This window comes from Barbus barbus (genome assembly GCF_936440315.1).
Source record: "Barbus barbus genome assembly, chromosome: 10".
Taxonomy (NCBI): Eukaryota; Metazoa; Chordata; class Actinopteri; order Cypriniformes; family Cyprinidae; genus Barbus; species Barbus barbus.
This window is the reverse complement of record NC_136738.1, coordinates 12,745,850-12,762,221: the sequence shown is the minus strand read 5'-3', so window position 1 is coordinate 12,762,221 and position 16,372 is coordinate 12,745,850. Positions and strand designations below refer to the sequence as shown.

General features: G+C 38.5%; 1 protein-coding gene across 1 annotated transcript in view; it reads right to left on the bottom strand.

Moving 5' to 3' along the window:
• Positions 1–3,241: 3,241 nt before the first annotated feature.
• Positions 3,242–16,372, bottom strand: part of LOC306876413 (interferon alpha/beta receptor 2-like) — a 32,797-nt gene continuing 19,666 nt past the window's right edge. The window contains exons 4-7 of the mRNA XM_079427547.1: positions 10,448–10,596; positions 7,060–7,210; positions 6,312–6,421; positions 3,242–5,040 (exon numbers count right to left, since the gene is read on the bottom strand). Coding sequence (XP_079283673.1) covers positions 4,390–5,040; positions 6,312–6,421; positions 7,060–7,210; positions 10,448–10,596 — 1,061 coding nt within the window. The 3' untranslated portion in view covers positions 3,242–4,389. The remainder of the gene's footprint in view (positions 5,041–6,311; positions 6,422–7,059; positions 7,211–10,447; positions 10,597–16,372) is intronic.

Below are 16,372 nucleotides of genomic sequence, written 5' to 3'. Positions count from 1 at the left end.
TGTTACCTGGATCCCTAAAGATATTTGGTGTGCTCTCTCAACTGAATTACAGAGTAAAACAGAATAAATTCAAATGTAACAATTTATTATCAGTCAGGTAAATATGTATTATGCCAATTACATAGCCAATTCAAAGATATCAAATCAATACAAGACATCAAAATCTCAATGACGAATCTAAGAGTAAGATGCATACCTGACTTTAGAAAAATACATAGTATGAAGTGTGTGAACAACACATCCTACCACGGGCTCATTCCGGCTACAGAAAGCACCCTGATCTTCTCACAAGGTTTCCTTAAAGGTGCTGTAGGTACGATTTTGACTCTACTAAAGCATAAAAATACCATAATATGTTTGCAGATATTTAAGAAACATGCTAAGTTAACATACTAGTTTATCTGAAAAACAATGCTACAGTCAGTAATATTTTCCTTTGAAAATGTGCATTCCGGCCTGGAATGTCTGTGTTTGTTATACTTTGTGAAACCCGCCCACTGCCAGTTTACCCAATTGTATTTCGGCACCCTGGGTTGCCAATTGGAGGAAGAAAACAGCGTATTTAATTTCATTCATCGTCATGTGCGCTCGTCTCTGTTGGTGTCCTTAATCTGGCAACCTGCGTGTGCCTCAAGTCTGAGGAGGAGGGGCCGGGTGAAAAAAAACCTGTCTCCAATATTTTGAATTTGGACTGCAATACAGAACTACATACAGCACCTTTACATACTCTGACCAAGATAAACATACTCCGAAATGGAGACAGGGACTAACAATTGGAATTTGCATTGATCAAGTAGAGTTATCCCCTTTTGAGACAGAAGGTAATTTGCATCAAAGACACGGGGAGTAGTCTGTTTTCAGTATTTTCTAATCTTGATGGCTGTCTGTCCTATTGTTTAAACGAATGTGACCTACCAGACACACAGAGACCTTTCAAATGACTTCAAAACATGAACAGTTGAATTGTTATAAACTCTGATTAAGAATAGTGGTTTTGGTGATCTCTGTAGTGTAATCATTCACAAGGTGTGATACTTTTGTCTCTCTCAGTTAGGTGTGTTGTCTTGAATGAGGATGAGGCTTGTTAGACAGTGTTCAGACGTCGATTCTCGCAAGAGTTCTTTGTCTTTTCAGACTGTAGCCCTCCTCTGGTCCAGATAAATGGCATCAGCTTTACAGTTTATCAAAGTGTCTGAGATTCTGTAAATCTTACACTCATGATGAATGAGCATCATGAAGCAATCTCTCTTTGGTTTATTGACTGACATTCAGTTATTACAGAACTGCAAAAAAATAAAAGTCCTATTAAACAAATGTCAATACTTTAGATTTAAAAAAAAGTATTGGCTCAGGCTTTTAGACATGTACACTTTATCATACGATCCTTAACAGTGGTGACAATAATTATTCATACTGTAGTGCATGATGGGACTATTTTGTTACCCAGCATGCATTGCAGAATTAAGCATTTTGTTGATTGTCTGTTCTTGATGTCTGTGTGTGTCTAAGTTGTATAGGAGTTCATATTTTTCTATGTATTATATAGATTTAAAATTAATTAACTATAACTATTAAAACAACACTTTGCTTGCATGCTATAGTTTCACAGGGTTGATAATGCAAAACCTAACATATAAGGAACAAAAAACGTTATTTAGTGTTAATAGTTAACTGTTAATTGCTGCTCACTGATCAACACTGACCTCACTGCTTTACAACACCACATGCATTGCTCCAAAAGAAATCTAACACAGGAAGTCAAGGGTCAAGAGCCCAATTAAGTAAATAGTGATCTTCATGATGGTGGCATCATTTTAACCAATAACTCATCAACATTTGATCCTGTGTAATGTAGTCTCAGTAACAGCAGGTGTTTATCACTAATGCACAATCATCATTTATTTAGTCACTTAATTATCACATTAACTTGAACTCTTTGAGGACTTGGGATTTGACTTGAGACTTGCCTGTGACTTGAAAGGAATGACTTGGTCCCACCTCTAGTGAAATCAGCTGGCTGAGTTCATGGGTGGAATAAATACATGGCAGGACATTTACTTTCTGACCCCTGGACTTTCCACCTCTGTCTACAAGAAATGGTGTTAACATGCTGCTGTGTTTTGGGAGGAGCAGTAATGTCTTGAAAAAGGCGGTTGCTAACAAGTGGCTAAATGAGACTACAGAGGTCATCGGGGCCATTAAACACAGGACAGGAAATCGCATCTACACAGTAGTGCACTTTTACAGCCTCACTGAATTTATAATCACACTCTTGGGGCCTCATTTATAAAATGTTGTGCAGAAACCATTCTACATTTGATCTTACGGTCATCTCTTGAAAATGCGTACATTTGATTCATAGAATGAACATTCGAACTCTTTTAGACGTGAAATCTATAAATCGCAAATTATCTTGAACTTGCACGCAATTGAATGCTTTCAGATATCTGCCTTGTAAATGACTCCTAATTTATATCATTAACATATAAAATATCACCAATCATCATAATTTAGAACAGCGAGCTGCAAGAACAGCTTGCATTTTAAAAAACCTGCAATACTCCGACAATAAAAAGTGCGTACGTCTTCTCAGACCCTGACGTGAAGCTAAGCACTTTTCCATGTCAAAGACAGTTTTTATAAATATGAGCGCTGGCGTGGATTTAAGCGTACGATCAAATCTGTGTGTACGCACGCATTATAAATGAGGCCCCTGGAAACTATTCAAAGCCACTGGAAGGCAAGTCTGCAACCTTTAGCCAAAAAAGCATAATGGCTAAGGCTAACGCTGCAGTTTTAGTGGTATGCAGGGAAAGAGAAAAGAGCGAGAGCCTACACTGAAAAAAAAGCCATTTTATAAGAAAGTCACAAGTTCTTGTGACAAGTGGGATTCAGTTCACAGCATTCCTAATTTATTCCTATGGTATCCTTAGACAGTCAATCGACTGACTGAAATTCAGTGATGTCAAGGCTGGGATGTGATTGGTAATCGAGGCACATGTGATCCAAATTGACTGTTGTGCTTTCTCCAAATGGTAGAACCACAGACCCTTGTATCTCCCAGTAATAACGCCTGTGCCTAGGTTATGTTGAACTTCCTGTGCCACGAAGAATGCATCATATTTTTTCCATTAGTTTTAAATTCCCATTGGGATTTTTTTTAAAAAGCCCTTGTTGAAGCTCTAGAAGTCATGAACCAAGCCAACCAGCTATGAGGTGGTAACACAACAGTACAAATTTTGATTTGAAACAAAATGTTTTTAAAAATCAGACAAAAAGACAAAGGTACAAGACTGTTTACTTAATGCTTTAATGAGGGAAATAACTACAATCCCAGTGAAGTGAAGTGAAGTGACATACGGCCAAGTATGGTGACCCATACTCGGAATTCGTGCTCTGCATTTAACCCATCCAACGTGCACACACACAGCAGTGAACACACACACACCGTGAACACACACCCGGAGCAGTGCAAATGACAAATTAAAAATGATCCATTTAAAGTTGTTGATTGTATATATTGTTGATTGTAGTTTGAAGTCAAATAAGATGCTGTAACAATTTTAGATGCAGATTTCTTCCAGTGGTAATTGAGTGAAAATAGGAATCTAATCCAACACTAAGCTAATCCAAGTTCATTAAAAATCAGTTTTCCTATAAGGAAACTAAATGGCTTTTTTACTTTGAGAAACAGACTGTTGCACTCTATAGTGCTGTTATTAGCACTGGCTCTGTGTCCATCAATTAGAGAGCTAAATTCTCACCAGTAATTTGATTATTACAAGTACTACTATTATATTTGAATTAGAGAGCTCTCCAGTTTATTACTATTAAGAATTCAAATTACAGCACTGTACATTTGTATTCTTAGTAGTAAAAACGCATATTCATTAGATGAAAACAGTTTTGTGATTACACTCATCTCCTTTTCCAAATCCTGCCTAGCCCGTGGTGCCACATTTCTAAATAAAAGCCCTATTCACATTGTGTAAGAATGACCACAGGACTTTGATGACAACTCTGATATTTTGTTAATGAAAAATATTTCATCACTACACTAACATCTTTATTCACTTGAAAATACCTAAGAGTAAAGTGTTTCCCCTAAGAAAACTTGGTTCTGGGTCAACATGTCTGCCAATAAACACTTATTCCTCATCCAGACAAATAAGAGTAATACATGTTGCTATCCCATGATCTCTATCAGACTGAAATGCATATTGAAAGATAATAATAATAATAAAAACACTTAAAATATAAAAATATCAATCAAGTATAAAAAATAGAGTATACATCTCTGTATATTATTAGAATTTCAGAATGCTTTTAGATACCCAGATCTACTCTCAGTCTCATTTGATGTAAAATAATGTTTGTTTCTTCAGGAATCTAATTTCGACTTAAGTACCCTGAATCATCATCATCTTCCTCTAAAATGTTCATCTGAATGGACTTATGAGAGTTTTGGGACTGTGAATCAGAAATCCAGGTAGATGTATCACAAGTCTGTAACAGGTGCTGAGGACATGATTCCTGCATATCTTCAGTAATGCAGGTTTTATCAGGTTCAGCTTTATCACAAACTCCTCCTAGCATCACAGAAAACAGGTTTACATCTGTACTGCTCTCTCGGTCTTCATTCTCCACGGGAAAAACAGAACTTAAACTTTGATGTGCACTTGTTGGCACTTTAAGGAGCCTAGGAGAGGCTGTTGGTTCAGTATGGATATGGCTGCCTTCAAACACAATCAGACTACCACTGTGAGCATCTGTGGAAGACGCAAGGCTTGTATCTGGAGTTTGATTCATAAGCAAAACAGAGCTAGATGACTCTCGAAAAACAGAGAGTGGGGAACCTTGAGTGTTCAGATAGTGTGCCACTAGTCTCTCATATTTCAAAACCTCCTCTGCCTCTTCTTCCATGTCATTTTCCTCTGTTTTTGTCTTCAACTTTTCGATGGAGTTTCTCTCCTCACAAAGCTTGTTAATGGATTCAGCAGCAGTGACAAGAAGAACTTTATTCCTACTCTGAAATGAACTCTGGAAAACAACACGCATTAGTAATTATTAGTGATTATGTCAAAAATTACAGAAATTGAGGTGACAAAATAGCAGAACAGTGATGTTTTTTGCACTGTAATTTTTTTTTATATATATATATTTTATTCTTAAAAGGATTTGGATGGATGCTTTATGCAATGTCATGCAGTAAAGTATTTAGCCTTACAACTGGTTCAACCACGTTTTCTCAATTATTTAAAAGAAATTACAATGCACAGTATAAAAAAAAAATTAAATGACGAGTTCACCCCAAAATTAAAAACTTTACTCACTCTCAGGCTACCCAAGGTGAGTCTGTTTCTTCATCCCAACAGATCTGAGAAATTTAGCATTCCATCACTTGCTTACCAATGGATCCTCTGCAGTGAATGGGTGCCATCAGAATGAGAGTCCAAACAGGTGATAAAAACATCACAAAAATCCACACCACTCCAGTCCATCAATTGACATCTAATTAAGTGAAAAGCTGCGTGTTTGTAATAAACAAATCCATCATTATGATGTTTTTAACTCAAACCATTGCTTCTGGCTGAAATTCTCCGGTGGTCTCATCTGAACTAGCAGAGAAATATGCACAGATTAAGAAACGTCTAAAACAGCTCAAATCAATGTTGGTGGATTTTGATGTGATAGGACAAAATGCAGGATGCCATATATAAAGGAATAACACTGGCGTTATGATGGATTATGGAAGTTAAAATGATGGAATTGTTTCTTACAAACAGCTTTTCACTTCACAAGATGTTAATTAATGGGCTGGAGTCATGTTAAATAACTGTGATTAATGTGATGTATTTATAAGCAGTTTGAACTCTCATTCTGATGGCACCCATTCACTGCAGAGCAGGGGTGTCCAATCCTGTTTCTGGAGGGCCAACGTCCTGTAACTCCAACCAGCTCCACCACAGTCGCCTAGAAGTTCTAGTGAGTCTGAGGACCTTGATTAGCTGATTCAGGTAACACTTCTGGACAGTGGCCCTCCAGGAACAGGTTTGGTCACCGCTGATGGAGAGTATCCACTAGTGAGCAAGTGGTGGAAATTTCTACAAATATGTTCCGATAAAGAATGGCCTGAGGGCGAGTACATTTTCAGATCTATTCCTTTAAAACCTTTCTGAATACAGTAATTAAGATGGTTGCATTTTTGTGAAGCTAAAGCTTATTTGACTATATCTCTGTTTAGGTACTTTAGTCACAAACTGAGTCTCTCACATCACTTCTTGAAATTAAAAATGTCTGCCATGACTTACCAGAACTGGAGGAAGACTTCTTTTTAGACAGAAACAGCGAGAAACAAATCTTGGTATGCACATCAGTAACAGCACCATCGGCAGAAACACGATAACAGAGATGATGGCATCTACAACAAATATACAACACTGGATTTTAGCAAACTTTGGGGCAAATTCACAAAACATTTACATGGTCGGTATTTCAACTATTAGTTTAACCAATTTTCTAGCTAAGGGGGCTGACACTTGATGCCATTGCTTGGTTCAAGCTAGAGTTCTTCCCCCTTTCCTCTGTTTTCGGTTTACATTATATTTTTGGTTCTGGACGACAGTATGTTTGCAGCAATGCTTGTATTAGCAGAAGCTGATCTAACTACATAACGACTTGCCTTTTTAAAACTGCTTTACAGCAGAATTAAATTTTGTTTGCAACATTGAAACATTTTGCTGTTTAACACTGTAAAGCTGTTTTACACAATCTCTATTGCATAAGGCGCTATATAAATAAAGGTGACTTGATGATTTGCAATACGATACTATATAAATTAAAGTGTTTTCACATAAGCACTTTTGGTGCACACCTCGATCTGGTTAGCAGTCTCTTGCAATATGTCAAATACAAGAACATTCAGAGCAACTGAAATTGAAACTATTGTCTAGGACATGATTAATTGATGCATTATACTTGGCCATTACATTTTTTTAAATCTATAGCATCAGTGTAACACTGTTGGAGTCTATTACATTTTGTTGAAAAATACAGTACCTGAAACATTTGCTCTTTCGGGAATGGAGGCACATACTGCTGGTCTATTGGGTGGGCTGAGATCAATGATGCTGACATTCACACAGTACCTTCGGCCAGGGGCCAGGTCCTTTAGGGTCACATTCTTTAATCCTTCAGTATCCACATGAAACTATAAGTGAACACAAAGAGCAGCAAATACAACATTTGCAATTGTTGAAAAGTTTACTTTCATTACACTACTGTAAAGAGATCTTGCAGTAGATTAGTGAGAAATTGTGTGTTTGTGCACACTTGGCAAATAAAGCTCAGTTTTATTCTGAGTATAGTAGCCTTATGTAGCCCTGCCACTTTTAACGCATCACTCATTGTCTTCTGCCTCCCGCATTGTATTTCCACAGCGTGAAGATAAAATCTTACGGATTAATGAATGAACCAACTGTTTTTAAATCTTCCCGGTCCACTGACATTAAGTATGTTGTCTGCTTCAAACATTAAGACATTCCTGATAACCTTCGTTAACTTAACAAATTAATCCAATTCACTAGCTAATTATTCTAAGGCAGTGGTTCCCAATCCCATTCCTTGCGCCCCCTGCTCTGCATATTTGCTTGTCTCTCTTAGTTAACACACCTGATTCAGATAACCAGCTCGTTAGAAGTCAGCTCCGTGCATGAACTGTGTTCCGATTGATATGATCCCTACACCGTGTTCATTGTTCATTGCCTGAGCAGGGGAAATCCGCTGAAGTTTACTTCACTTCGGGAACATTCATTCATGGATTTGCACAGTGTCGCTGCCTGCAGCATCTTCACAAACACTGACTAAAGATGGCTACGTGCTTGTTTCTCTAGCGCATTAGGTCTATAACTGGCAGGTTGAGGAAGACAGCGGAGACTAAAGTGTTCAAATGAGCAACCCTGTCCAAAATAAACGGGATCTGCTGTCCTTACTGTGCCCAGGAGTAGTGAAGGCAGAGAGTGTGTTTGGCCCAGTTAACAGGCCTAAAAGAGGGGTGTGCTTTGCTCTTAACAGTGGCATCATTCACTTCAATTGATTCTCATCACATGCCACTAGTCCTGTTGACAACCACACCCATTCCAGTGGGAATTCTGGTGAAGGCAGCGATTAACCAGGTGGACATGAACATAAAACAAAACATAAAACACAATTTTCTAAAAACAATACAAATCCTAGTCAGCTATTAAAACATGCACACTGTTCTATAGAAACAGACTTTAAAATATTTTTAAACATAGCGAGAGATGGTACAGATTCCAGGGCTCGACATTAACGCTTGTCCGCGACAAGTGAATGTTTTGAACGGGAAAGAGAAATGAAAGTGAAAGAGAAATTTACATGCCCAATCGGACAAGTAACTTAAAGTCAATACCAAAAACAATAATAACTGCCTTTATTTATGATTTAGCCTTTGTTATAGGGGTGTGCGATATATATCGTTTGCGATAATTTCGTAATTGTTTTAACGAGAGTGCACGCGTAAAATCGTCTAGGTTAGACTAGCTCACGTGCAAGAGCGTTCTTTCACTGCATGATTCAGTATTACAATGCATGAAGAATGATCAGAAAATTCAAGATGGGAGCAGAAAATGTATATTTATATAATTTCATATAGTTTCAAACGAAGATCGAGCGCCGTTTTTTTCTCCAAAAACCATCATGATTACAAATGTGAATTTATAACAGTTCAATAAACAAGAAGTTAACATTAAGAGACTTATGTTTTAGACACCCTATTGCGCTATGTCAACAACAAAAATAACTCCAAACACAGCCACAGCACTGTTCTGCGTCTCTGAGCAACATGACCTTAATGAATCAACCGTTTAAATGATTCGGTTCAGTCGCAATGACTCACTTATAAAAAGTGACTTGATGCCACCTACTGGTGGTTTTAATTTCACATTTACAGTATTTTTTAAATAATTGAAAATATCAGTTTACAACGTTTTATTTCAGATGCAGTTTCCTCTGCATTGCAAAGATGAATTTTGTTGATACTTATTTCATTAGTTTGGTAACAGCCCAAATGTCTTATTATACTAATTGTCTGATTAAATTGAACTAATTAAAAAATTTAAAATTTTGAAAGTTTGAAAATAAAAAAGAATATATAATATATAAAAAAGTAGTAAATATTATCATTTTATTTTTAAGTTTAATATAAAATAATTGTATTTGTAATTAATACTCGCTTTTTATGTTAAAATATAACTGTATAATCACACTTTATTATTTTTTTCATTATTTTATTTAAAAAGAAAAATCTAACTAAATAAACTAAATTTGTTTTGTATAACCACAATAAATAATTATATTTATAACTCAATTCATTTTTTTTTTCTCTCCGGGCAAGTAATGACAAATTTATTTGTCTGAAGGACAACCACATGAGAATGTTTAATGTCAAGCCCTGGATTCCATATATGTAATGTACCTTGAAGCTCATTCCATACATATGGAGCATAATTAGAAAAAGCCTATCGCTGTATGAAACAAATAATGTGTAACACATTTACAAGTGATGAATTGTTTACACTTTAGATTAGGGGATGCAGAAAGCTTTGAAAATGATTTATACATGTGTTTACACAACAGGTTTTGAATATTATTATTGATTAATATCTGTCTAAAGTGTAAACTACTCATCAGTTGTAAATGTTTTACGCATCATTTGTAGATCTTTCACCCGTGTATACACACACAACCTGTAACCGGCAGGTTTGTAAAACATTTACAACTAATGAGTATTTTACACTTTAGATTAGGGAATGCAGAAAGTGTATACCTTGTACACACCTACAGATCATTTGTAACAGGTAAGAAAGATCTACAAATGATGTGTAGCATATTTACAAGAGATTAATTGTTTACACTTTAGATTAGGGGATGCATAAAGCTTTGTAAATGATTTATTCATGCGTTTACACAACAGGTTTTGAATACTTTGTAGTGTGTACTGCAATGTAAGGGCTGACTAGTGAGGGTATAAACAGATGTCTTCTCTGACACACGTAGGGTATTTTAAAGCTGTGGACATGAGTGGAGGGTAAAACCGGTTCACATTATCACTAGATCTCACACACTACACACAGAACACAACTCTGTGCTGATGAGAGAATGGGTTTAACACAACTCACTGGAATCCTCTGACTGTAAGCCATTTATACATGTTTATTCACTTGACAGCAAATAATTTATTATTCTTCAAAAAAAAAAAAAAAAAATAGCATAATTGCATTTTTGGGCTTTTTAACAGACCAGCTTACAACTTTTTTTATTTGTGATCTCTTCCTTTAAAGGATACAGTACACTTCTGGTGTTTAAAATTGACTATATTATCTGTTCACTTTACCCAAATTAAATCATGACAAGTTTGTTCTCTCACCTCTGCTCTATCTTCACTGCTGACCATCAACCTATAGTAAAACTTGAATGAATTATAGATGCTGTAGAGTTTATCAGCAGGTGCTCTGAGACTTATACAGAGCGACTGATTACATGCAGTTACTGTCAGCAGCGGAGGCTCAAAGGTGGCTGTAAGAGAAAAAAAAGAAAAAGACATAAGACAAAAGACATAAAATTAAAAAAAAACATGCTGAAAGAGACATTCTACACAAGTACCACATGTGATTACATACATATACATACATATTAGTGCTGTCAAACGATTAATCGCGATTAATCGCATCCAAAATAAGTTTGTTTTGTGTGCACTGTGTATATATGTTATGTATGTATAAAAGACACACACATACAGCATATATTTTGAAAGTATTTAGATGTATTTACATGTATATATTTATATTAATATAAATTCTATCATATATAAATATATTTCATATATAAACATTTTCATATTATATTTTTCTTAAATATATACATGCATGTGTGTGTATTTATATATACACAAATAAACAGTACACACACATATTATGTAAACAAAATCTTTTATTTTTGGATGTGATTAATCGTTTGACAGCACTAATACATATATAATGTGATATTGTCTGTCAAATTACTCTGACATCGCTAGCTTTATAATCTAAACCACTAGAGCAGTGCATTAGCATTTCGCTAGCCTGTTAAATTGTCATTTGTGCTTTACCATCTCTTTTCTCTCTCTCTCACTCCAACTTTCACAAGTTGGCATCAATCACAGTGAGTCATAGTCAAGTCACCTTTCTTTATATAGCGCTTTTAACAATAGAGATTGTGTCAAAGCAGCTTTACAGTATTAAATAGGAAAGTAGTGTGTCAATAATGCAAAAGGACAACACTAAACACTCAATTTTCAGTTAAAGGCAGTTTATCATTGAATTCAGTGATGTCTTCATCCAGCTCAGTCCAGTTCAAATAGTATCTGTGCAATCAAGTCGACGATATCACTGGAAATTAAGTGTCCCCAACTAAGCAAGCCAGAGGTTTATAGCTGCTACTTTTTTGTCACTTGCACTGCTTGCCACATGTTTAGTGTAGCTTTCTCTGTCAGCGGCGAGGGATTGACATGTGATAAATGCAGGGGACAGTCAGGCTAACAGAGAAGATTTCAGAACTAGTGACACTAGAACTAGACAGAACTAGTCCAAACTTTGCAAGTCTTAGCAAGTCCCGCACAACTGAACAGTTCCAGCTGCAGAGCTCCCACTGCAGTTCAACTGGGTGACGGTGAGGCAGTTAGTCGCAGGACAAAACATCACTCCAGTTCCTATCAGAACTTCAAATAGGGTCGGCGCCGGTAGCCTTGTGAGCAGTGCGCCAACATATTGTGTTATTGTGTTCAACATAGTTGTGTTCAAAATAATAGCAGTCCATATAATAACCAGATCAATCACTGTTTTTGGTAGAAATTATATTTCTATGGCAAATATTTTACTAGTAGGTGTGGTAGAGTAATAGAAAACCAACAGACCCAACAGTCATGACATGCATGCAGCTGATTCTGTGTAATTGAATCATTAATTGAAAGGGGCATGTTCAAAATAGCAGTGTGGCGTTTAATTAGAGAGGTAAATCATTTTGTGAAAAAACTAGTGACAAACAAGTGACCCTTATTTAAGGACGAAGGCAGCAATTGTTGTACTAGGTCAACCGGAACCGGGAACACTTTACAAAACACCCGATGTACTTGTTACATCTTTAGAAGAATGGCATCTACGCTAATATTAGTCTGTTTCTTTCTTATTCCGTGGTCACCGTAGCCACCTAGATCCAGACTGTATCCAGATCAGATGGTGGATCAGCACCTATAGATGACCTCTACAGCCCTGAAAGTCAGCAGAGACCAGGACAACTAGATGAGCCCCAGAGACTGATCCCCAGTGAAGACCACAGGAACCAGAGGAGTCATTTGCACAATCTGCTGCAGCCTAGATTTAACTGATTTAAACTGGATGGCCTCCACCCAAAAAAACTTGGTGCAAGAGTGCTAAAGGACAATATGTATTTCTCCCTCCGTCATCCTTCAGTACAGGACACATCCCTCCCCGATGCACTCAACCACTTTTATTCACAGTTTGAAATGCAGAATGACACACCTGCACAAAAACTGCCCACACCTCCCAACGACCGGGCGCTATGTCTGTCTCCAGCCGACGTAAGGAAGACCCTATCTAGGATTAACCCACGCAAGGCTGCGGGTCCTGACAACATACCTGGCCGTGTTCGGAGAGACTGTGCTGCACAGCTGACAGATGTCCTAACAGATATCTTCAACACCTCGCTGAGCCAGGCAGTCGTCCCCACATGTCTCAAATCCACAACAATCATACCGGTACCAAAGAAATCACCTGTGTCCTGTCTCAATGACTACCGTCCCATAGCACTGACTCCAATCATGATGAAGTGCTTTGAGAGGCTAGTCATGCATAACATCAAAATAAGCCTCCCCAACACACTCGACCCGCTCCAGTTTGCATACCGTCCAAACCGCTCTACGGACGATGCAATTCCCTCCACCCTCCACCTGGCTCTTACCCACCTAAAAAATAAAGACTCCTATGTTAGAATGCTGTTCATTGACTTCAGCTCAGCATTCAACACAATAATCCCACAACAGCTCATAAATAAACTAAACCTGCTGGGCCTTAACAATTCCCTTTGTAACTGGATCCTGGACTTTCTAACTGGAAGACCTCAGTCAGTCCGTGTCGGCAGCAACACCTCGAGCACTACAACACTGAGCACAGGTGCCCCACAAGGCTGTGTGCTTAGCCCGCTGCTCTTCACACTGCTGACCCACGACTGCACTGCCAAGTTCAGCTCCAACCACATCATCAAGTTTGCTGATGACACAACAGTGGTCGGTCTCATCAGCAACAACGATGAAACGCACTACAGAGAGGAAGTGGCACAGCTGGCTGAATGGTGTGGCACAAACAATCTGTCCCTCAATGTGGAGAAGACAAAGGAGGTTGTGATGGACTTCAGGAGAAACTCCGTTGACCACCCCCCACTGACCATCGACAGCTCGACTGTGGAGAGAGTCAGCAGCACTAAATTCCTGGGGGTGCACATCACAGAGGATCTCACCTGGACCACCAACACCATGTCACTCTCCAAAAAGGCACAACAGCGCCTACACTTTCTCCGCCGGCTGAAAAGAGCAAGTCTCCCTCCACCCATCCTCACCACATTCTACAGAGGCACCATTGAGAGTGTGCTGACCAGCTGCATCATTGTCTGGTATGGGAACTGCAGTGCTGCTGACCGCAAGACCCTCCAGCGGACAGTGAACACAGCTGCAAAGATCATCGGTGCCCCTCTCCCCTCCATCCTGGACATTTTCCTTCACGATGCTGTTGGTTTTGCAGGAGCATCGTGTAAGGACTCCACCCATCCCTCCCACAGTCTCTTCCAGCTCCTACCATCAGGAAGACGGTACCGGAGCATCAGAGCCTGCTCCGCCAGACTGCTCAACAGCTTTTTCCCCCAGGCTGTGAGAGCCCTGAACTCAAACCACCCCGCCCCCCTCTGAAACCCCATGCAAACCCCTACCTCCTGAAACATGGACCACCCCCCACCCCAAACCTTACCACACCAAAGAAAAACTGTATGGAACTTTTATTTTTTTTATTTTTTTGTGCAATTCGAAGTGTGCTACACACAGGCGAGTGGGCTTGTACAAACCACCTGTAGTAACACACTCTCCTCTATGTGCACTAGACACTTTACACTATGGACACTTTACACTATGTGCACTATGGACACTTACACACACTGCTGCGTGTGCACAATCCCACAAAAGACTCAGCAATATATGTATGTTTACATGCTCATGCACTACAAATCATCCTGCACTGTTCCCCAACCAGCTGCTGACTCAAATGTCTCTCTTTGCACATGTACAGTATGTGTGAAGCATTCGTATAGTTTGTATTTTTTATCTTCTATTTTTTAGTTTGTACAGGGTAATATTTATGTGAAGCATTCGTATAGTTAGTATTTTTTATCCTTTATTCTTTTAGTTTGATAAATACTTATATATAGTATACTTATAGTTAAATCTGTCAGTAGGTTAATAGTGTATAGGTTTATAGTGTTTTTTTTACTTCATTGTTGTATGTCTGTATTTATGTAGCACCGTGGTCCTGCGAGACACGACATTTCGTTCCACTGTATGTCCCCACATGTAGCGGAATGACAATAAAGCTCAACTTGAACTTGAATAGTGTGTGCTAATCCACTCAGCCTGAATGGCACACACACCGGGACAGAATATGAGTGACCACAGGACTTCATATCAGCTTCCAAGTCATCATGTGGTTGACATCCCGCAAGGACACTAATAACACCACGCAGCCAAAACAAACCCTCCATCTGCTTTAGGTAAACCAGAAACAACTAACAGCTCTCAGTGATATGTGTCGGGTCCCCGCTATGATAGTAGCAACATTCACAAATGTTAAAAGAACAAGCGTGAACCCAGTGTGCCTGTAGCTTTCTCTATTTCTGGTTTATCACATGATAGAAAGGCTAAGGCCTTCTCAAGCCGTTACGGCTGACCCATGTAATCTGCAGCCTATTATGCATCAAACTAAGATTGCTGTAGAGGCATTTTTAAACGTTCGCTCACTAAAAAATAAATAATTTCTGATCAATGACTTAATAACCTGGATTTTATGTTTCTAAATGGCTTGAAGACAGCTGCTGTGCAACAGTCCTCAATGAAACAGCCCCTCCTAACTTTAATTTTATAAGTGTCTGCAAGACTGTTAGGAGAGGTGGAGGTGTAGCTTCTCTATTTAAAGATGTCTATCAATGCAAGCAAGTGTCATTTGGTCTTGTCTTTTGAATATCTAGGTATTGTGCTGAAAGATTTGCTCCACGCATTCTGTTTATCATAATTTACAGGCCTCCAAAATACTCTCCAGCCTTTGCTGAAGAGTTCACAAAACTGTTATCAATGATTTCCTTAGTTTGATCAGTTCACAGAACTGTTATCAATGATCAATGAGTTTGACTGTTTTGCTATTGCACATAATGCGGAAATCAAAACTACAAAAGAAATTATAACTGTTTTTAAACACTTTTGACCTGATTCAGCATGTACATGGACCCACACACAATCGTGGGCACAATCATCAGATTTACTCATCAGTAGAGGTCTAAACATTTCATCCATCGTTAACACCAAGCATTTCTGCAGACTCGTTTAACTCAAAAGTTAAGAATGTTATTGATGATATTGCTCCTGTAATAGTCAGTAAGAAGACTGGCAGACAAAAGTCACCTTGGAGAAAATCAACAGCAGTTCAGAGTATGAAAAGACAATGCAGAAAAACTGAGCGGATGTGGCGGAAGACGAATCTTGAAATTCATTATAGCATCTATAAAGACAGCCTTCATGCTTTCAATGTGGAACTAGCTACAGCTAGACAGACCTTCTTCTCAAACCTTATAAACCGTAACTTAAACAACACTCACACTCCTTTTGCTACTGTTGAGAGACTGACAAAGTCAGATTCCCAGTGAAATAGCAGACGGTCGTTTAGCCAGTCTGTCTGCTTCCTGACCTGGGCCCCAGTTAGTCATGTCCAAAACTAAGACTATGTGCCATATTTCTAGAGAGAAGAGAGGCACCACCCCTGGAGGGATAAAGACCCTCTCTTTTCAACAGGTCTGGTCTGCCCCAAAAACTCGTCCAATCGTCTATGAAATCCATGTTATTCTGCGGGCACCACTTAAACATCAAGCCATTGAGTAACGACAGTCTGCTATGACAGTCTGCACAAGAGCATATTACAGTGTCTGACACCGTATTCGCAAGTTCACACACCTCTTCAATGTTATTTTTAGTGATCTTCAAGTCGAA